General features: G+C 37.2%; 1 protein-coding gene across 1 annotated transcript in view; it reads right to left on the bottom strand.

Annotated features, from left to right (window-relative positions):
• Nucleotides 1–1738: 1738 nt before the first annotated feature.
• Nucleotides 1739–23966, bottom strand: part of Arl15 (ARF like GTPase 15) — a 388677-nt gene continuing 366449 nt past the window's right edge. Inside the window, exon 5 of the mRNA XM_026385967.2 lies at nucleotides 1739–4058. Coding sequence (XP_026241752.1) covers nucleotides 3906–4058 — 153 coding nt within the window. The 3' untranslated portion in view covers nucleotides 1739–3905. The remainder of the gene's footprint in view (nucleotides 4059–23966) is intronic.

A 23966-nucleotide genomic window follows, 5' to 3' on the forward strand; every position in this document is an offset into this window, starting at 1 on the left:
TTCATGTTCCTAAATTAGTACAAGTGGGTGGGGGGTGCTGTAGGGTGCCAAAACTTGGGCTCATCAGTCACTTCATGCAATTGAGTTGCAAAACATTTAGCCCTGAAATGCAAATCATTTAATCACCCCTGACTCAGTGGTTGACCAAAAGTTGTGAACCCTTGGGAGCAAGGAATTCCTAACACTATGGATGATATGGTAATAATACACTTCACAGCATGAACTTCAGATCTCCTGAAGGAGGCTGGGGAGCAATGGAGTATTCTTTTTTTTTTTTTTTTTTGAGAATCAATATTCTAAAGTTTCTGCATAACAAAGACAGACCCTCTCTTCCAAACAAGTTGAAAAGTAGTGATCCCAAAGGGCAGCTCTCAAGTCCATCCCGACTACCCTGCACATCTTGCTCCATTCTGATATGTTAATGAAAATGCACTTTGAAATTAAAAAGAGGATAAAGTAAGAATACTCCATTTCCATTTGAGTCTGACTATGCAACCTGGGTATGAAAAAAAAAAAAAACAACCACATTTGCTTAAAAATCTTACAGTTCTGTCTACACTTGCTTGGGTAGGTGTGAGATGCTCAGGAGGTAAAGAACTGCTCATTCGCTCATTCATTGACCATCTTAGAAATGAGACTGGGGATGCAGGTTGGATTCCAGCTTAGAAGTGAAGCATTGCAAACTCTGTGCAGCCAAAAAGAAAGTGGAAGAAGAATGTTGATTTGGGGACCACACAAAAGTTGGGATTTGAATTTTAGCATCTTCTATTACGTATTTTCTTTTTTCATTTTCTCTCTTCTATCCACTATTTAATTTTACTTTTCCACTCTCTCTGTTAGAGTACTCTCATCCTTAAGGATTGACCTGTAAATGTATAGGATTTCTTCTCTAGTCAATTAAAAAGTATCTATAATTTCCTAAGGGCATCCATCACCACGGAAGGAAACAGTTCATCACACCAAACAGTGCCACCCTCTGAAGTTGCTTTTGCTGCAAATATTATAAAATGATCCTTTGACTAAAGGATGACACTTCATTGACATCTCAAATCTGTTCACTCACTCCCCAGGAATAGCTCTCATGAAAGTAAACTGCTGCCGAAGCCACTGAACCAACTGGAAAAGACACTTGTGACTTTCTGTTGAGGTTTTCACAATGGCTTCAAAAGAAATGCGGATTAATCATTTGTTTTGACCCAAGAGCAGCAGAACTTATTTTGAAGACTTAAACAGGCAACACAAATGTAAACAGAAGTCTGCGACTCCCAAATGCTAAAGCTGAAAGGAGTCAGTCTGGAAACGTCAGTTCTACTCAGCGTTTATTTTCATTTGAAGAGAGTGAAAATCATATATAAATCACGGACAATACGAGTTCTTGCCTGGCAAATGTCTACATGAAACTGTTAACCTCTAAGTATAGATACAGTATTCTTTAATAGAAAGACAGGGCAATATGGCAGTTAATTAGCAACCAATACTGTAAACTACAGTAGATACAAAGTTTTATATAAATTAATTGCCATTATAAAAAGGCAACTGCTTTTACTAAGAAGGTACAAAAACTGGAAACTTCCATAAATATAATAAGAAGCTAAGTGAAGAAATACCTAACAGACTGTTTTTCCTATATAATATTTGAATATGCAAACTAAGACACCTGTGGCACATTACAGGAAAGTAGGAATAGGACATACACCCCCAACCCAAGCACCCCCACCCGCCCAGGCCCACCCCTCCCCCCAGGTGGATTTCCCAAACACGGCAAATTCTAGGGTTACAAGGACAGGATGCCACACTGAAGCAGCAAGACTGCCAGCTCCAACCTGCTAGACAAAGAAGGAGCCTTATTGACAGTTGTAAAGCATTAGGCGTCAGACAGAAACTTGTCAAAAACAGCTGTTGTTGGGTACTGATTGATAATGTTTTCATTCTGACGGCTGAGATGCTACAGACAGTCGTGGGTCTGAGGAGAGGCCCATCCCTGGCATGCACATGAACACACACAGACGACGGGAAGTCATTTAACAGATGGCTTAGGAGCACTCAGCCACAGTATCTTAAAGAGAAGACATTTTACATTTAATGAACTTGCAGGGAAAGCAAGGCCTAATAATCATTTATTTTTTTCAGAGAAGATGATCACAACAGGACAAAATAAAAACAGGAATTGTGTAACTGGTCATGGGAATATCAATTCTGTGCTGCTCACAGATTATTACACAGTGCTAAAAATATTCCAGGATAATGTAGACACAATTGTATATAAGTCACTATGGATATTTTCTGGCCCATGCCAAAAACAAAAAAACAAAAAGAAGTTTTAGATGCTTCAAAGGTAATGATTTCAGTAAAATCCATTTCTAAAATCAAATAACAAAAACTGTGTCTGAAAGATGTGAAGGGTCTGAACTATATCATCTGGAGAATTATGAGGTTTTATGTCACTGTGTGAGACAGCGTGAGTCAGTGGTATTTGGGTATCGGTCTATGCTGCCTAAAAATTACAAACATGTTTTTATTGCTCAGGTGTAGGGAGCAGTTTTCTATCATTTGTCCACTTAGTATTTCAATCAATGGTCAAAAGTCTACAAAATGTGCCAAAGAAGATTTCATCTATGAACTTCAATATCCATAGATTATTCCTGATTTAGAAAAGGTCAAAGGTGCTAAACCTTACTAAAACTGTACATTTATCTCTACGCAATTTTATCATTTAAATTAAGTGAAAAAAAATCGTTCCAAAGACTGAAGCTAGGCCCTCAAATTATTTATCTGCTGCAGCCCCAGCACATTTTAAGGGCACATTGAAACCCCTGAAAATAGAGGTTTATAATAGAAATACTGATAGACCTTTTAACTAGATGGAGGCTTTAAAAGACTCCATTAAACTATATTAGCACATAATGAATAAATACACAGATGAATCTGTCTTCAAATTCTTGCCAGCTTAAACATTAACCAGTATAAACTATGCTTTGTTTGGCTGTTTTAAAATTTTTATTTTTTAAAAATTATTTTCTCTATTTCAATCAAACATTTCTGGTTTTTAGAAAAAGATAACTACATTACGTTGCAGCTTGGCTTTATGGAGGCTGATTGTTCCACTAAAACATTTGAGGACTTGACCAAATGCAATCAGTGACGTATGCATTGTGCCTAAGTTTCCTAAAACACCCACCCCCCAAAAAAACCCCAAAAAAACCAAAAAACAAAAAACTAGAACAGTGTTTTTGCTCTTAAAAGGGGAAATGGAGTGTGACCTCAGATAGATCAAGGAAACACTATGCATCTGGTCTTTAAGTTCTTCAAACCTAATTTTCCTGTGGTAGGATACTCTTTCATAAGAGGATTAATCGAAGTTTTTGGTACTCATTTTTTCACTCATATTCTATAAGGTTGGTATACAAAAAAAAACCCCTAAAAAATAAAAATAAGATAAAAAATTAAGAAAACTCAACCCCCAGAGATCTTGAAAATGACATACATAATATTGTGGGGTCCAGGTACACAATCTTCCACTCCCAAGCCCAGGGAAAATTAGTCAAGGTACTGTTGAGTCTTTCTGAGTTCTTCACAAGGGATTTGATTTCTGTGAGCCATGAATTTCATCCATTTTAGCACAAAGTATAGAAGAGATGCTTAGAACAACAGAAGGAGGAGACATGCGGTGAAGATAATTAGTGGTAAACAGAGAATAAATTCTCTCAGTAGTGTGTACTTGTCGTTAATGCCGATGATAATTCACCTGACTTACATAATATTCACTTTGAGAGATGAGAGTCTGAAATAACTAAAGGAAAACAGAGACTGAAGTCATGATAGTCTTGATACCAAAATAGAATTAAAATGAGACACTAACATGGGAGGTTCAAGGCCTTGTGGGAACCCGATTTCTTTGCCAGGTTTCACATTCTCATAGCTTCGTGGTCCTTTTCTTCTAACAAATGTATCAGCTGAGAGAAGCTGTCTTTCAGTGCATCCATGTCATCCAGCGAGCAGGGCTGCAGAATCCAGCGTTTTCCACGAGCAAGTGGTTCAAGTTCAAAATACTTTTTGATCTTAAGGGGGGAAAATAGAGATAAAGATGTTATTGATTATATCCGACACTTTCTCATACCGAAATTTGGAGTGATGAAATGAGGGAATTTCAAGAAGAATTTACAGGAATTGAGATGTCTAGGACTTTCTAGAACCCTGCCCACAGCTGTTGTTGTAACAGGGGTTATATGATGTGACCTGAGAGTGTTTTCTTTAGGGGTGGGTGACCTGCTTGCAAGACACCATTCCATCCATACACACAACAGCACGGGAGGTCTGCAGAAGTCTGAGAAAGAATTATATGCACTGTGGCACAAGACAAAATACACTGCAGGCACCAAGAAGGCTCCATTTCACCAAAATAATGGTAGCAGAACAGTTTTTACTCTCACCTTGGCACATTATTAAATTGGTGACAACCTATAGTATGTACTGTATCAATTACTCAAGATAATTTTGGCCATCAAGGACATAAACAACAATAACAAAAACTAATTTAAACCATCTTGTTCTCTCCTCTCAAATTTGCATTGTCTACTGCTGAGATCTATGAAAGAGTTTTCTAGGAAAGAGTACAGAAATAGAGTGTGCATGCATGTGTAAGAAAAAAAAATATATTTTTTAACATACATTTACATACATGCATTGAATCTCCCAACCTTTTTTCTGAACTTACTGGGAGAGAAAAGTCAAAACTTTATAACGTTACAGAGGTGACATATTTGCTATCTTAAAAACTTTTCAGTTAATAACCAGTGACAGGCTGGGGTTGTGGCTCAGTGGTACAGCACTTGCCTAGCATGTGTAAGGCACTTGGTTCGATTCTGAGCACCACATATAGAATAAAATAAAGGCCCATCAACAATCCAGTCAGAAGTAACTCTTACTGTCTTGGCTAGGATATTGACTAACAGCCTCTACCATTACCAACTTCTGACTAAATCAATATCCAATTGTTAGGAGTTCCAGAAGGATTGATGGGGTTCTCCCAAAGTGTCTGACCAAGTACAGAGCTCATGAAGCTCCTCATTCACACACACCAATCACATAGGACAGAACTTTGCACTTACTGCCCAGCAAGGTTTATATAAGATAAATTACAGTCAAGTAGCAACAGCAGAAAAGTCACTGTTCAAAGACATTCTTGATCAAATAATCCCATTAAATCCCACATGCCATGGAAAATTCCAGTGTCTTACTTGAGTCAACGCATGACCCAGAAAAAGTGGATCAGTCTTAGGCCATTCTCGTGTGATATCATTTTGCTTGTACCATTGCAAGAACAAATGTCAATGGTAAAGATACATCACCCAAACTGGCATTAATATGTCTGTATATTTTTTCATATGAGCAAGAAGATATATATAAGAAATACCAAATTTTTATGCTAATTTAGGAGTGAGAAAATGCTAACATTTTATAGTTCAAGTGTGTCCCAAAAGTCATCTTATAAATGCCAACAAATTCACAATAAATACTAATTCTAGGAAAAAAGAATATCTGAGAATTGAAGAAACATCATCAATCTGATTCTGATTCTGGAGAGTACTAAGAATCCCATCACAATTTTTTTTTTTTTTTTTTTTTTTGCCCCGTGTATTTCACAAATCACCTTGTTAGGAAAATTCTCATTTATTTTTTTTGTTGTAGATGGACACCATACCTTAATTTACTTATTTATATGTGGTGCTGAGGATTGAACCCAGGGCCTCATATGTGCTAGGCAAGTGCTCTATCACTGAGCCATCCCAGCCAGAGAATTCTCATTTATTAAAAATAAAAACTCCATTTTTTCAGTTTCTTTTCATTAGGGTGTGGAAAACAATTTACCTCCAAGAAAATTTGAAACTACTTGTGCAATGACTAGTATCAGAGACCAACTCTGTCCCACAGAGGGAGGAACTTGCCAGTCAGCTGATGGCCTTCTGCCAGCAGCAGGGGGTGGAGGCAGGTAGGCAACTGTGGCTAAGTTCACTGCAAGAAAGGGGAGTGGGCTCCTGAGGATGTAAATGGGAGATGTGAATTTTCTTGCTTCTCCCCAAAAGTGAGGCTTCAGACTATATCACTGGGTGCAGGAATGGGGACTGCTGTGCTTCTAAGGCATTCTGGTATTTTTTAATCAATAATACTTCTCATCAGACAAAGGACATCATGTAATGTCCTAAATCTGGTACATGAAGGAAGTTGTACCTATGCCACATTTTATAACCTCAAATACAAAAGGACAGCATTTTAAATGTTACTAATAACTGGGAAGAGTGCCAGTCACAAGAAATTCAATAATATTAAAATTAAAGAAAGCACCAAGCCAGTAAGTGTATTTTACTAACAATACTTCTTCCAGTGGTTCATTTCAAAATGACACAGAATTGATGCTGGCAGCACATTCACAGCTAATTTGAAAACAATGTTGGATTTTAAAAATAGTAGCAATTCACGATATTTTGCATAACTGACTAGATGCAAAAAAAAAAAACCCAAAAAACAAACAAAAAAAAAGAACAACAACAACAACAACAAAAAACCCCATGAGGTGTAGCTACCCATTAGATAGATTTGTTTCTAAGCAACTGAAAATACATTCCTGTAGCCTCACTTGGAAGAAAATGAAGATGTCCGAAGGCAGATATGCCCCAGGAGTTGCTCTGCTGAATACTAAACATGAGAAGGAAATGAAAGCTGTGATGACAGGGTGGTCACCAGATAAAGAAGCCTGGTGGCGTTAAGCTGACAAATATCGCTGGGTAACTTGAGATTTTCAGATTTGTAACCTACGTGAGTACCTAACCTGCCATATTCACCCCACTAGTATCCAAAGGATTCCGTGCAATTTATACTATCAATTTAAAAACAAGATTGGGCACTCCACCCATGATCAAAGGACAGTGGGTGCTGCTGAATGTAGCCTGGTGTTTCCTGTTTCTACACAGGTCAACTCAGCATAAGAAAGGGAATGGGGAAGACTTCATGTTCTAACTTTGATTTTTCTTTTTTTTTTTTTTTAGGATAATGTTTTTGTTTTGTTTTCTTATATTTACCCTAGCTTCAGATTATACTTTCCCAGTATGGTTACTCTGACTTTGTCTGTCTACCATTTACTTTTCTGTCCTTGTAGATGTTGGTGCATAATTATACAGAAAGGTGCTTAGGTTTGATAGATATAGATAATATGCTTAAATCTGAAATTGCTTTTAAAATTAAAATTTAAAAAAACCTACCTGTGATGCAAGGATTTATTTTTCATGATGGACTTAATTTTTGAAGGTCATTTTCTCATTGAGATAAAAATTTTAAAGATGACTTAAGAGAAAATGAACTTAAGTCTTGTGAATACTTTATCAGCTGCTTAAATGTCATGGTTAACTGAAAACTGCTGGAATGAGGAGCTGGTGAATGTTTCGCTTTGGCTTTTGGAGAGAACACTTGGGGGAATGACATCAGAATACAGCTGCCTGGCAACCTGTGGTCATCTGGCTATTTTCAGGATACCCAGAGTGTGGGCATTTGTTAGTGGCCATGTGTCCACCCTAGAGATGGGAAAACAAAGCCACCATCAGTAGCCAACCTATTTTAGCTATGTCATCAGAGCTCTTCACTCTTGCCACTGCAGGGTGATCTGCGTTGCTGTATCCCATGATTGACACATCACCTCGGCTGTAAAGTCTCAATAGTGCAGAGAAGAATTGGGACCATCTCATTGTTGCTAATGTCTGTAGCAGCTGTTAAACTGGGGAAATGTTTCAGATCACAGGAGACCCACTCACTGGGTAGGACATGTCCTTTATGCTTCCTTGAGTAGTGAAATCATAAGATAAGCCTTTCCTAGCTACATGATCGCTAAGGGGATCTGAAGGATGCTAACTGATTTCCTGTCTTGACCTCACTTCAGTTTCAAAAATTTTACTTTCATTTCTTGTTAACCCAGTAGGACTAAATTTTTAGAAAGCACATAAATAATTTCTGAACTGTAATAATAGCTCTTTCCTTTTTAAAAACCTGCAAAACTGATTTTATTTATGATAATAAGTTACTTATTTTTTTCTGTTTTTTTAAAAATATTTTTATTTTAGATGTTGACAGACCTTTATTTTATTTATTTATATGTGGTACTGAGGATCAAATCCAGTGCCTCACACATGCTAGGCAAGTGCTCTAATACTGAGCCACAACCCAAGCCCATTTTTTTTTTTCTGTTTTTGTTACTAAATCATGTAAATAATGTGGGCCCAGGGGTGACCTGGTTTTCCTTTAAGCACCTTGGACAGTGTGGGGGAGGGTGGAGAACACTCCAGAAAGGTTTTATTCAGCGATTTTATGTGAAATAGAGTTAGGTTCTAAGCTTGGATATTTATAAATAGAGTTTTGATCCATACGAAACTATGGTAAGACAGTTAAAAATGAGTCAGAATGTATGACAGTTTTTTATTATGTGGGACTTGGCCCATACACTGGCTCATGGGGGCTGGCACAGGTGGCTCATCCCTCATTATAGTTCATGTCACTCAGAGTCCTAGGAAACTAAATGCCATTAGCACCCATCAGTAATTGATAAAACTAAAAATGCTCCATCTTTCCTGGGTTCAAATCATCACCTGGGTGGTCCTGCGCTGTGGGGAACTGCTGCTCTAGCCCATGTGGAATGCAGGTACCTTTGTCTGGGCCCCGGTGAAATCTGAATACTTCCCCATCCTTCCCCAGATCCCCATCTATGAATAATACACATGCTTCCTTGGTCAAAAACTAGCAGATTATAACTGACTCTTCTTAAGCTTGAAGGTGGTTGTTAATGGATTATGGTGGGTGGGGATCAGTCTGTTCATTTTGTAAACTATCACATGAAGGGTGGACCCCCCATAGTTTCACTCATGCCATCAGCACCCCTTGAAGAGGACTATACTGAGTGTGTGGAGGCAGCAGAGAGGAGCCACCTGTGCCAGCCTCCATGAGCCAGTGTATGGGCTTCCAGTGATGTGGACAAAATAGAAAAAATCCAGACAGAAATAACAGCAGCCTGACCAGAACACTGTCCTCATCATTTATATTATACAGTTAAATTTCCCTCTGGGGCTTTTTAGTGACCACAAAAGTTCATTCAGTACAATGTAATTTACTAAGAGCATTTTTACTCATTTCTAGTACCCTAGATACTTTGACTGGAAGTAACCCAACCAACTGATTCCAAAGAAGAGGGACAGGGTTATTTAGAATAGTTCTTACAACCTGGAACTCAATTTGAATAAATAAAAATTTTGACATAGGGCTGCTAAAAAAACCTTCAGAAATAAAGGCATGTTCTTTCTTCATCTCCGGGAAAGGGATGCGGTCTCATGAAGGCTGATGACACCAGCTCCTTCAAACCCATATGATGGGTCACCAGGAGATGAGTATCTCAAACAACACAGAAAGTCGAGAAAATGAACTGCCATCATGGAACTTGGTAAGTAGAAGGCAGAGTTGAATTCAAAGGAATGTGGCTTAAGCAACAACCTTGAGCCCATCATTATTTTCTTTAATTCTGTTTTATATTTTGTGGTGCTAGGGCTTGAACCCAGGGCCTCCTAGGCAAGCACTCTACCATTATGCTACAACCCAGCCCTTTCTTATAATTTTAAACCCACAAAGTTTCCACTGTCTAGCTTGTACTTTTCAAAGAATTGTATGAATAATGGTCTTTAAGATAAGCTCATATTGGTTTTAAACTGGTAAAAGTGTGTTGTTGGTGCCAATTCACAGGATGACAAGAGAGTATAAATTGACTGTGGAATTTTATTAAAAGGAAGTGTGCCTTTCCTGACTACATCCTTACTTCTTTCTTTAATCCCTGGAGCAAATACGGCTATTATATTAACCTGTCCTTCTGGGGGAAATATTTGTATTGAAATACTTCTTGGTGCATGCTGGGGCCACCTGACATGGGCTACCAATAGTTGATTGTGCATGCTATTCTCTTTCCAAGTCCAGGCAAAATGATGTCAAATTATCTAAGTCATGAAATCAGCCATGGTTTGGAGTATTTACACCACAAAAATCTGCAAGTGCATCTGACCAGTTCTATTCTCTTTCCAGAGAGTTGCTTGTTAAACATTTACTACACACCACTGAGTGTACAAATCTTGTCTGTGTTTGCTGCCTTAATTATGGAAGCTCCTGGAGCAGGCTTAACTTGGTAACCTTCACCAAAGTCAGAGAGAACTTTGCCCACGCCACGGCTCCAGGACGGGCCTGGAGATAGAGTGGCAGGACATCATTAAGATTCTTCAGAGTGCATTCTTGGCAGCTTGTTCAAAGAAAGGTTCGTCTAGAGAGAAGGACCAGCTGTTCCCCTTTTCATTGTACTGCTTGCAGGATTTTGAAATCCTTAGAAAGGTACTAAATATGTCATTAAAGACACAAATAAATAACACAAATAAAACCAATATGCTACAGTTCCAAAGAATGAATATTATTTACTTTTTAGTGAGTACTACTAATATGGACCAGAAAATGACTATGTGACATTAACCAATATTATACCATCACTTTGGGAGTGCCTATTTATAACGGATGCTTGATTTCAAGGATGGTGTGTAATGTAAAAAGCATACTTTCCACAGCATGGCTCCTTTCTTAAGGAAACGAAAGTTCAGTGCAGTCTTCCTGACTTTGGATTGATTAAAAACCAGACAATGACTGCAGGTTATTACCTGGGATTAAGTCTCATCCTTATTACTAGTCTTCTTTCCCAGTCAGTAACCTCCAACGTGTATAGAATGTTATATGTTTTGAAAATAATTAAAAAGAAACCTACTTTCCCATTGTATTGGGAAATTCCTCACAGCAAACAAAATGATGCCATTTGCTTTGGTGGTGGAACTTAGGATCTAATAAGCACTCCTATTTTTGCTTACTTTTTAGAGATAAGGAAAAAATTACATCTCTCTCTCTCTTTCTCTCTCTCTCTCTCTCTATATATATATATTTTTTTTGGGGGGGGGTACATCTTGGGGGCTTATTTTATTTCTCTATTCAAAAAGCTTGCTTATCAGACAACTGAGAATTGCAATTAGGTATGGATGATCCTATCTTCAGGAACTGATGGAAGATACCCAGTGTCTGTACCAATCCACTTATGTGCTCCAGGCCTCTACAGCTTGGGCAGGTTCTTGCCTGCAGGCCTTTGCTCCAACTCTTGTTTCAAACTCAAAACTTCTCCATCTACAGGTTGTAAGGGGAAGCCTACAAATATTCTCTCATCTTTTAAGACCCAGCCAGAGTCTTTCTATCACCTCAAGAGGAGGTCCTAATGGTATAGAAGAAACTTAAAAATTAGAAGGAACCTCAGTCACAGTGGCCTTTGTGGGTTGCTTCCATGGTACCCATGCACCATAAATTCCCTGTAAATAAAGTTTTAATAGAAGACAGCACACGCATCCATTTAAGTATTATCTATGGCTGTTTTAACGCCACAATAGCAAAGTTGAGTAATTGCCACAGACATGGTATGTCCCACAGAGCCTAGAATATTTATTATTTAGTCTTTTACAGAAAAAAAAAATATTGCCAGCCTCTGGCCTGCATCATTTTGCAACTTTCTATTTTGTCTAGCAGGGAGTCACGGAGTGTTTGGGAGGGGTCTGAGGCATCACGCTTTCCGGGACTCAGTTTGACCTCAACATGTTAGACCATCTCTTTCTTGCTTGGCTCACATTTTAGTGGGATAGAGAATTTGGCTTTTGCAACTTGGCTAGGCTCCAGTTATGATTTCAGATGCTTAAACTGTAGTCTAGCATGCAGAAGGGTCATCTCTCAGCAAAGCCATATTTTATTTCTTCTCTCTGTTCTGCCTGTTTTTATTTTGTATAGACTTTCTAAAGGCCACAAGAACTAGCTGGGCATAGAAGTTTTCCCACCAAGTCTCACTCCATGAGATAACATGGTCTGTGACATGTCAGTCTGAGGTTTTTGGAGTCCTTAAAGAGATGTTTGGTACACAGGAATACTTAGTTTGCAGTTTTAGAAAAAAATATACAGTTTATTAAATTCTTAAAAGCCTTGGGCTGGGGTTGTGGCTCAGTGGTAGAGCACTTGCCTAGCGTGTGTGAGGCCCTGGGTTCGATCCTCATCACCACATGTAAATAAAAAAAATAAAGATATTTTGTCCACCTACAACTAAAAAAAAAAAAAAGATACATTTAAAAAAAAGTTCTTAAAAGCCTAGCTTTTGCTGAAGCTTTAATACTCAACTTAAGAATTTTAATGTTCTATTTATATTTCTTTTAGATTTTAACAATCCCATTCTGGGTGCCTTTGATATGTATATAATTTCTCCTCTCAGTATTGGGCATTGAACCCAGGGCCTCATGCATATGCTTAGCAAACACTATACCAACTAAACTATACTCCAGCCCATCTGATACTCTTTAGATCTATTTATGAACTAAGTTTATTTAATCACCAAAACATTTTGTAGCTCCATTTATAAATTTAATGTATTTAATTTTCTTCTTAAGCATTTTAGCATGTCTAATAATCAAAACATCCTTAGGAAGTTGAGAATTCTTAAACGTTTCTTCCAATAAAGTTATAAATTCAATAGCTCTCAAATTCTAGTACATTTTAAATTCTCATACCTTTCAAAGGAGAGATCAATTCAGAAATCACATATTTAAAATGAGAATCAAAATGGCAATTTATCTGGTTGACCTACATCCAGCATATACTTTAATTGAAAGTATTAAAAATGTGAGTTTGACGTTTTATTATTTTTATACTCTTAATGTTAAATCTTCCAGGGTTAAAAATATTCTTCATTAAGGAAACAGTTTCCCATCCCAAATGAGATGGGTTATTATTCCATGCAACATGAGGTTCTCATTTCATTAAACTTGAATTGGTTTTCAACTAAAATTTTTGGAGACACTCATTGACAAATTGAGTCCTTAAAAAAAAGTTTCTGTAACTGCAAGAACTTCATGTTCTTCAAAGGTTCAAAGGGAGTTGTTCTCTCCTAGATACACATTACCATTACCTACTTCATTCTTTACTCACAAAAGTGGACACCCTCTCTTAGAATCCTAATTTCTTTCGCTACTTCCATTACTTGGTTAGACCTCACAATTCCTTTATTTTTCTTTTTGTGGCATTGGGGCATTAAACCTAGGGTTTGTGCATGCTCGGTAAGCACTCTATTACTGATATGCATCCCCAGCTGTTTTTATCTTGAGGTAGGTCTCACCAAGTTGTCCAGGATGGACTTGAACTTGCAATCCTTCTGCCTCAGCCTCCTGAGTAGCTGGGATTACATAGGTGCACCACCACACCCTGCAGGGACTTTATAATTCTTCAACACATATTTTATTATCTATCTGGATTTACAGATATTTCATTTTCTTTTCCTGACATGATTTACATGCTATAAAAATTCATCCCATAGAAGTATACAGTTCAGTTGTTTTTAGCATATTCACAGGACTGTGAAACCATCTTTACCATCCAACTCCAGAAAATTTTCATCATTCAAAAAAGAAACTGCTTAACTATTGACAGTCACTCCCCAATTTATTTTTCTACCAGGCTGTGGGAACTACCAATTTACTTTCTTTCTCTATAGATTTGCTTATTTTGGGTAGTTTGTAAAAATGAGATCATATAAATATGTGAATTTTAGTGTTTGACTTCTTTCACTTAGTACAATGATTTTTTAAGGTTCATGCACTGGAATATGTATGAGTACTTCATTCTTTTTTTATGGCAGAACCATATTCCATTGTACTGCTATAGCCTCTTTTGTTTATCCATTCACCAGGTGATGGACACTTGGGTTAGCTCCACTTTTTGGCTATTATGAATAATGCTGCTATTAACATTTTTTAAAAATATATTTTTTAGTTGTTAATGGACCTTTATTTTATTTATCTATATGTGCCTCACAAACCCAGTGCCTCACATGTGCTAGGAAAGTACACTACCACTGAGGCACAACCCCATCCCATTCTATTAAGATTTAAGTTTTTGTAAAAACATGTTTTTGTTTCTCTTGGCTCTTATCTAAGATTGGAATTTCTGAGTCATATATTAATTCTAGGTTGTTAAACACTTCTACTCTATCTTTTAATATATGTATTTTGTCCACATTCTATTAACATTATATATTTCATTGATTTTTGTATGTTGAAACAGCATTCATGGGATAAAACACACTTGAACATCAAAAGTATAATCCTACTTGGGCATGGTGATACACGCCTGTAATCAGAATCCTAGTGGCTCAGGAGGCTGAGGCAGGAGGATCGTGAATTCAAAGCCAGCCTCAGCAAAAGTGAAGTGCTAAGAAATACAGTGAGACACTCTGTCTTTAAATGGAATACAAAATAGGGTTGGGGATATGGCTCAGTGGTCAAGTGATTCTGAGTTCAATCTCTAGTACCCACCCCCCAAAGTATAATCCTTTTTTTATATGTTGTTGGATTTATTTATTGGTATTTGTTGGGGATTTTTGTAACTATATTCACAAGGGATATTTATAGTGTTCTTCCTGTCTGGTTTTGGTATCATAGTAATCCTGGCCTCATGGAAAGAATGGAGATGTATTCTTTCCTCATCTGTTTTTTGGAATAGTTCAGACTGTTAATTCTTTAAACTGTTTGTAGAAGTCAGTAGTAAAGTGATCTGGACCTGAGCTTTTCTTCTGGGAAGTATTTTGATTACTAACTCAATGTCTTTGTTATAGTTCTATTCAGACTTTCTATTTCTTGATGAGTTACTTTTAATATAGGAATGTGTACACTGAATCCAAGTTATCTAGTTTGTTGGCCTACAGTTTTTCATTGTATTTTCTTACAATCCTTTTTATTGTAAGACTGGAAGTGATTTTCCACTTTTATACCTCATTTTGGTAATTGAGCTTCCTTTTTAAAATTAGTTTTATTAGTTGACCAAATATTTATTAATTTTGTTTTTTAAAAAACTAACTTTTGGTTTTATTTTTTTCTATTGTTTTCCTGATCTCTTTTTATTTATTTCCATTCTCATCTTTACCATGTCTTTCCTTCCACTTGCTTTGGGTTTAGTTTGGTTTTGCTTTTCCTACTTTCCTAAGGTTGAATCATTTCATTTTAATGGCATTCTGTTGACTATCACACCCTTATATACAATTCTGTCCCAATCTCTTTTACTTTGTTAATTGATTTAATAGTGCTCTAAGTTCTTCTCCTATTATTTTTATTTTGCAGGACTGAAGCTCTTACAAATGTAAAAGTAAAATCCAATTGGATTGTGTATGTCTCACATTTTGGTTATCTTTATAGTTACAAGAGTTGATGACAGATATCAAGGTACAAAAAAAGCAAAATATTATATAATCGGTTTTCAGAAAAGAGGAGTTGGAACTTTATAAGTCACAGGCAGAAGAGTCTGCCTTATTTCTATCCTCCATACAACTTTTTAACCAGTGCCTCATTTTGGAGATCATTTATTGTAAATCCCACTTTTAGTACCAAATTATGAATATCTGAAGATGCCTGAGGTTGAATGAAATAGAATGCTCAACTGAAGCTGACTTAAAATGATAAAGAGGATTTATTTGTTCACATGTTGAAAGATCCCTGAGCAGTATGGACCAACTGGAGTCAGAAGTTCACAAGGTCATGAGAGTTGAAGTTTGGTTTCTAGGTAATATCTGCAGGATATGAATGCTGAATGAGGCAGCCCTGGGAGCTGCAGTGAGCCATCTACTATCAAATGGAAAGAACCTAAGAAATAAATTCTGAGGACACAGGTACACGAAGAAAGTCAAGAAACTACAGAAAAGTGGGTATGAATAATGCATGCACTTCTGGATAAAACTGCGCCAAATATCTGTAACCTATGACCTTTTTAGTTATATGAGCCACTATGTTCTGATAATTGGCATTATAAATGATTATTGCAGGGCAGGGGTTGTGGGTCAGTGGTAGAGCACTTGCCTAGCACATGTGAGGCACTGGGTTTCATCCTCAGTACCATATAAAAATAAATGAATAAAATAAAGGTATTGTGTCCATCTACAACTAAAAAAATACTATTATTATTGCATAAATTGCTTAGGATATTAAGCTTCAATGGGGATGAAGCATTTCTGCAAGTCTGTGGTGAGAACCATTTTCAATTATAGGATAAACCAGATTTGGATAATTATTCTCTAGTTCTTTCATGTGTGTGAGACCTCTGTTCTTCAAGGGCACAGACAATGAAAAAATTTATTTTGTGTTCTCTATATATCCAGTATAATGCTATACATAAAAAGCCTATTCATTTTTTTTAGAAATAGATTTAAAGAGCTAAGTTATAATGAAAAAGGCAACTAAATAGGTAACATATTTCATCCTATATTAAAATGTCAGTAACGAAAGAAATTGAATACTGGAGAGAAGTTACCACTCTTTCCAATTAATCAGGCCAAGGTTTCATGCAGGAGATGGGATTTCATGAACAGTTTCAAAACTGAAGGTTTAATTGGTTTAAACTCTATTACACATATGCCTACAGGCAGCTGCAATGAATTGTTTTGCAAACAGAAAAGTAAACAACCTATCCTGGAAAAGAACCACTCCAGAAATCTCAAGATCCATAGGACACTTGTGTTTTGAGTTACTCCTTTAATCTGTGTCCAAACAAAGCATCTAATTCTTATCTGAGAGAATGGAAAGCACTGACACACGCAAAACGGGAAGCCTCAGTACTCTTGTCTTTGCATGCAGGTGCAGGCATCAGACTTTTCAATAACAATCTATAATATAGTCATTAATTACAGAGGCAGCCAGGCTTCCACAGCACATCATTTTCTCCTCTTTCACTCCTTCCTTTCTGTAATCATTTCCATTCCACTCTTTGGAAAGAGCATTGATTTTTGGTACCATGCTCTTTTAGGATAGCATACTTGATTCTCTATCTTCCATGATTTACCTTTATTTCAAGAAAGCAAATATGGTAAGAGGAAGAAATCTATGTATGAAAAATTTTGTCCTGGCAACAGAATATGGTTATTTAAAAGTCCTACCTATATGTACAGGAGCTGGTTAAGTAGGTACTAGACAGGAAAGGAAGTTAATGAGTGAAAGCTCCAAACACCTAACAGAGACAACCAATTAGCTTGTCTGAAACACAGGCTTGTAAAGCTATCAGTAACTTATAAAATGGTCTGCTACACACGAGTAAAATGTTGCTTAAATGGCTTGCTTAACTAGATGCATTCACCATGAAATTGATTCTTTTAAGTTTTTTTTTTTTTTTTTTAACTTAATAGCCATTAACTGGGCATATTGAAATGGCTGGACTGGAGGCAGACAGCCTGGTATTATGAAGTTCAGGTTGAAAATATGAGTTCTGTATTTTATGGAGTTAAGGGGGATTTCAAAAAGAAAGACAATTAATCAATTACCAATAAATTGTGTCAGTAACTGAGATGGACCCACACAATTAGATTATTTTCCTTTGCCTTGTTGAAAATCTTGACTGGGATTGGTGGATGGGCTCCCAAGACATTCCAATACTGAGAACTGGTGCTTTTGTATTAAAGAAAGCACTGTTTTTGTTTTTTTTTTTTTTTTTTAATCATAGCCTTTGATTTTGTAAAACAGCTGAGAAGACGACGACCCTGGGTGTGGTACTTCTCAAATCTACCACTGCCTCAGAGTGAACATCAAACTTTATTCTCCAGAGATTTACTTTATAAAACACTATATATAGGTAACTTGATGTTAACTGACACATGAATGACAATTCCTGATTCGATTTCATATTTTGAGTTTTCTTAAAAATCAACTGCATAGGGCTGGGGTTGTACAGCTTGTTGGTAGAGCACTGGCCTAGCATGTGTGAGGCACTGGGTTTGATCCTCAGCAACACATAAGGATGAATGAATGAATGAATGAACAAAAAATTAAAGGTATTGTGTCCATGTACAACTAAAATTATGTAAAAAGAAATCAACCACATATTTTAAATAAGGTTTTTGATCCTGCTTCCTATTCAGCCTTTGCTATTACACTTTAGTGAATTTCTATCTGACTGAAAAACCACGAGAACATGATTCTGATTTGGTTGGGTCTAACTATTCTGTCTGCTTATTCACTATTTGTACCCCCCAGGGTACTTCAATAAAACCACTTGAGGAATTCTCTGATTCAATAAAGTATTAGGGACAAATATACTTATATACATGGTTGAAGGTTATTATGGACACAATTTTTTTACAATTATTATCATTTATTCTCATAGAAAAATATTATCACATTCTCAAAAGAATCATAAAATTAATAAAATTGCATGTAAAACATCTAAACAATGCCCACCACATAGTAGATGTTTCCATCCCATTTTTTATTTAAAAGATAACAGGTAAAATATCAAACAGGTGAAAATATGATATATCAGACAAGTCTAGGTTCATCCCTGCAGTTTTTCCTCCTACTTGTGCAACATAGGGAAAATAAAATAACCACTCTGATTTTCAGTTTCCATGACACATAATTTTTAAAAAATAGTTTGTTTTCAACTTTATTTGGTTTTTGTAATGAACACTATTTTCCCCATCTCAATCTTGTAGCTGTTGGGCATGATAAAGCAATAATAGTAACAAAACAAAATATGAATATATGGACCCAAGTAAACATGTTTAATATTGGCCTTGTGGTACTATGGCAGCACTCTGTCTTAACAACGACAACATTTAGATGTTGGAGCAATTCAAATCCCTGGGCCTTAAACAGAAGACACAAATATGGCAAGATACGCATTGCTTGGCCGCCAATGGAGGGTGCCAATGACTCTGTCCAGATGCAGAGATATTCAAAGGATGTTCCTGTCAGCAGTTTGTCCTCTGGCTACAGGAAGAAGCCACCATGGAAACACTGGGAGGAAAAGGGAAAACAGGACAGCATGGAGAGTTGGGAACAGGGAAGCAGAAAAAGCTGACAACCACCCCAATAATACACCTGAGCAAGGGGGACAGGTAATGTGGCCTAATAACAAAGTGCCATGTTGCTAGTCATGGGGAGAGAATTTCTTTTCCTTCTGGCAATACAGTCAAGAGCCTAATATCCTGGCAACTGAGAAATATGAGCTTGGAAAGAGGCTGGCAGGCAGTCTGAGGCAAGAAAAGCTAAGTGGTAATCTGCCCTAAGGAATTTTAGCCAGGGGGGGGAAAAAAAAAAACAACCCACATAGGACTAGTTGAATGCAGTATAAAGCCTAAGCAAAATAAGTCTGGAGAATATTACTAACAGAACATAAAGAGGATAGCAGACATTAAGGTTCAAAAAGCCACTGACTAGATTTACCACAGCACTGTCAGTGTCACCCTGTGTCCCAGTTGCCACCCAACAACTAGTTGAAACCACTGATCATCAACCAGAGAAGGGACAGGCAATGATACCTTTAAAGGACATCTGATCATGTTTGGAGACATTTTTGGTTGTCACAATGGGGGAAACACACAGAGGGTGAGTGCTTCTGGCATCTAGGGGGTACAGACCAGAGTTGCTAGAGAACCTTCTACAATCCATAGGGTAGCTTCTCTTCTTCTCCAGCTGAGAATTCTCTAGCCCCCAAAGCCAACAATGCCTGGGTTGAGAAATCTGGCTTTGAATGGATCTTTTAAGGTAAAAATTAAAGAATGAAGATTGTGCCAATGATTCAATTCATGGTTTTGCAGCAGGAAGTCATTAGGCACCTCCCTGTAATCCAGAGATTTAAGACCTGGTCTGGTCTATGCAAAAGTAGACCAGAAGTCCCAGCAAGGAGTGACCCAGGGAGGGGTTCAAAGTGAAGAATCAGGTATCAGTGGAACCCAGTCAGGACATCAAACTAGGCTGAACCAATGGTATCAAGGAAATAACCATCACTCCACAGTTTGTTGCTTCTGGCTGTGGGGGATAAAAGGTGACTTAACACATCCTTCTCCTCACGGAGCTTGCATGATAATGGAAGAGACTGACAGAGATTTAGTAGTCAGGTCAGGTAAGTGATGTGAAGAAAAAGCAGGTGACACAGCAATGACATTCACCACATACCTAATCAAAGAGAGGGACTGAAGGCTGAATACAAAGTAGTCACAGCTAAGGACAAATCTTCAGTTGGTTCCAAAGCAATATTGTCCACAGTTACATTAAAGGCTTTCTTGATCAACCTCCACTTAATCGTGCAAGATTAACTGATTGTCCACTGTCTAGGAGCAAGATGATGCTTGACGCTGACCAGCCTCACCGGAAGATGGTCTCCACACATTCACAATGGTAGACTGCCTTCCACCAGAGATGTGTCTGCTCATTTCTTTCTCTAAGCTGCTACATAATTCTCATTACGGCAATCATATTTCTTCTCATCATTAAGTAAGTTAATTAAATGTGACACCAACAGACGAATATGAACTTGAAAAGAGAATTTCTATTTTTATGAAAATCTACATGGAAAGTGTTCAAACAACTCCACAAAGATCAGTCACTGAAAGCAAGCTGCTGTTTATTAGATTTAAATAAAGCATTATCTAAAACTCTAAGATAAAGGGTTGGGAGGGAAAGGTACAGATTGCTTCCCAAATGTTTTTTAACTCATGGTTCTATTTTAAGGAAACAGAAGCTGAAATCATAGGTAATGGCTGTTTTATGAAAGATCAGACATATAACAACTTTGATGAGAGGCTACATGCTCAGAGAAAAGGCCTTGGACCAATATCAAAAGATTAGTACCATAAGCATATTTTAAATTAAAATAAATTACTTTGGGTATACAATTTTAAAAAATGACTTCCCACTTTAGCCAATTCTTTTGTTTTCTTTTTGGTGGGGCTGGGGATTGAACCCAGGGCTCTATCACCAAGCTATATATCCCCAGCCCCATTAATTCTTGATTAACTATTTAACTACCAGTTCAGATCAGGTCAGTAGACTTCTACCTCTACACTTACTGCCCTAAATTTCCAATCACACTTCTCATCATGTCTGAATCAAAAGCCTTCTCAGAGGGGAAGTCATTAACACCTACTTCAGTCTGAAGTTCAGAGTGATATATAAAAACATGTCCACTGTCAGAATCAATACTCATGTCTATCACCTCGAATCTTTCTGTGAAGGAGAGTAGAAAGCAACAAAATTAAAATACTCAGCTCCACACTCACATATATACACACCCTTGCAGCTTGTTATAGAAATATTCACACTATGAAAGCATATTATGGTTACAACTTGATACCACATTAGTAACTATAGACTCCTTTTAAAAATTAAACACTACCTTATTCTGAATGCACATGTGCAATATTTTCTAAATAGAACTTGTATCTATTTTTAGGCCCAGGAATGGACACAGAACTATATAGTACATATAATGACTAGGAAAATTTTCCTGAGATTTTTTTACCCAGTCCTTTGGATTACTATTTCCCACAGGTTTCTAGGGAACAGGCAATTTTGGTGCTTTGAAGAAGAGTCCTATTTTACCTGGAAAGTATTATGTTTCTTTTTACACTTACCATATTAATTTTTCCATTTTGTAAAATGATTCTATAATGGCACTTGAAGTTAAAAATCATATAATGCTAATGCCTGACAATGACAGTTTATGCCAATTATCTATTTTTAACTAAGAGTGTCAGTAATAGGAAAATATAAAATCATGTACAAAAGTGACACCTCTGTGTGTCCAATTTTATTGTCAGTATTACCTGATACTTTGTCTTCATCACATGTAGCATAAGGGACCTAGACTTCAGAGTCCTTGAAATACGTTTTAAAAATTTTAAGTGCATATTCATAGCTAATCTTTCACACAGAAAGAAGAAAATGTGTGACTCTGGAGAAATTGGTATTTGAGAAACACATTCTTGCTTATTTGACCCCAGCCTCTCATTCAGACAGACAACACATGTAACCTGCACATTTATTAGTAGTTAAATGCAACACACGTTTTTCATAAAACATATGGGAAAGTTGAAATCTCTTACAGCTGCTGTAATACTTGAATTTTGCTTATTCTATGAAGTCTCAGACACCAAGTGGGTAGTAACCTGGTTATAGGTTGAACTGCTTTTTGGCATTGTCAGCAGGAGTGACCTGAGTTGGTAAACCTGAAAGGTGTCTGGTAAGACTCAAGCGTTGCAAGGTTTGGATCAGTAACTGAGAGCATTGTGCTCTCTAGTGAGGTTTGCCTGGTTCTGATATGTTCAATGACCCTTCAAGTTGCCAAGACTCAAGATATTTCCTAAGTAACTTAAGGAAAGAAAGTGTGGAAGAGATAAAGATGTACCACAAAACGGCTGGGAGTTCTGCATGTGAAGCGGAGATGGAACTGAAATAGCTGTCCTCTTTCTCTCCTGCTCTCATATATTAGGTTATTAAAGCAAGGAATTATTTCAAGTACTGAAAGACATAATTTATTAACTGGCCCTCATGGAAGACTTGAAAACATTTTTGTAAATGTTTGTAAATTACTCTATTCTTGCAGGCAAGTCTCAATGGAATGACTTGTATAACTATCTAAATGGTTTTTATGAAATATTATAAATTAGACTCTTACAATCTAGGTTTGAGAAATTCATTTGTGCTGCATCATAGATGTTTAAAAATATTTCTGTATCTGCACAAAGCATAGAAAGCTCTCTGGAAAATCATGAACCCCTTGCACACCCAATATGCCCCACTCCCCAATCCTTCCCATCTGCCAGCTGGGTTTCATTTTAAGAATTTCACACTGAATATAAAGTGCTATTTTGACCATGTGGCTCCAAAAATGTGAATTTATAGTCTATTCAGTTTGTACGCAAGTGATTGACAGAAAGGGGATTAACCAACTGGATGTGGTGAAGCCGTTGCCTCTTCCTTCAGGTTGCTCTAGGATGGCCATGCTTATGTTGTTTCAGTGAGGCTAACAAGAGGTATGGTCTCCAGGAAGGGGGCCTGCTTTTCCCTTAACTGCCAAAAGGGTCCTCCATCTTGGAACTCTTTTCCCATGTTCCTATACCTACCATATTCCTCTATCTTCCCATCTGTAAAATGGGAATACTTAAATTGCCTTCTGTATGTCCCTTGCAACAACGTCTATTTGCTGACACATAATGCTTATCTATAATGACTGGTCTTCATGTTTAAGAGTAAAAATTTTGCAAAGTATGCAAGTGTGCAAGCCTGCCAGTGTGTATGTGGCTTTCTTGAGTGGGAGCCGAGTAGGGAGAATGGGTGAGGAGAAAAAGGTTGGCCTAGAGTTCCTTTAACATGCCTTACCCTTCTTACTAGTGATGCCTAACAACTTAAACATGGGAAAGACTCTCTGGTCCATAATAGCACAGAGATTGTCGGGCCATTTTGGGCACCTAGAAATGTCTCCAGCACAATGGCTATGTAAGCTTTTCCACATAAAACTGTCCTGCTTTTATAGCAGTAATTCAGTTTGTTTCAGACTCCTCATGGTCAGATATTATCACAGACATGAAAATGATGTTATATCTATATATTCAGGTTTTCTAATCATTCTTTCTATAACCTTAGGGTCAGACTGTTCCTGTACACTTATTAAACTCACAGTAGGTAATACCATGAAGCAGATTACTTCCTTGTTTGACAAAAGCTCCATAAAAGGTGATTCAGGTATTGACTTTTGAGACGGATGTGTAGGATGTATTAGATCTGATACTGGAGTTGGTCTCCAAATTAATGAGCATCTCTAAACTTGTATTATACACACCAAAGTTGACATTAGAGGAAACATGCCACCATCAGAAAAATACCTACTTATCATATCCTTTCAAGTTTGGTCAGGTTCTGTTTGCAGGTGGGGTCTTTACCTTCTAAGTTATTCTGGAGAGTGATAATCACGTTTCCCCTGTGTTCCCTCAAGACAAAACAAACAAGCACACTATAGAAAATCAATTATAATTAGGAGGAAATTTCTCCTACTTGCCAGCAAAAATAAATATAGCT

Source organism: Urocitellus parryii, chromosome 1, assembly GCF_045843805.1.
Source record: "Urocitellus parryii isolate mUroPar1 chromosome 1, mUroPar1.hap1, whole genome shotgun sequence".
In the NCBI taxonomy this organism is placed as follows: domain Eukaryota; kingdom Metazoa; phylum Chordata; class Mammalia; order Rodentia; family Sciuridae; genus Urocitellus; species Urocitellus parryii.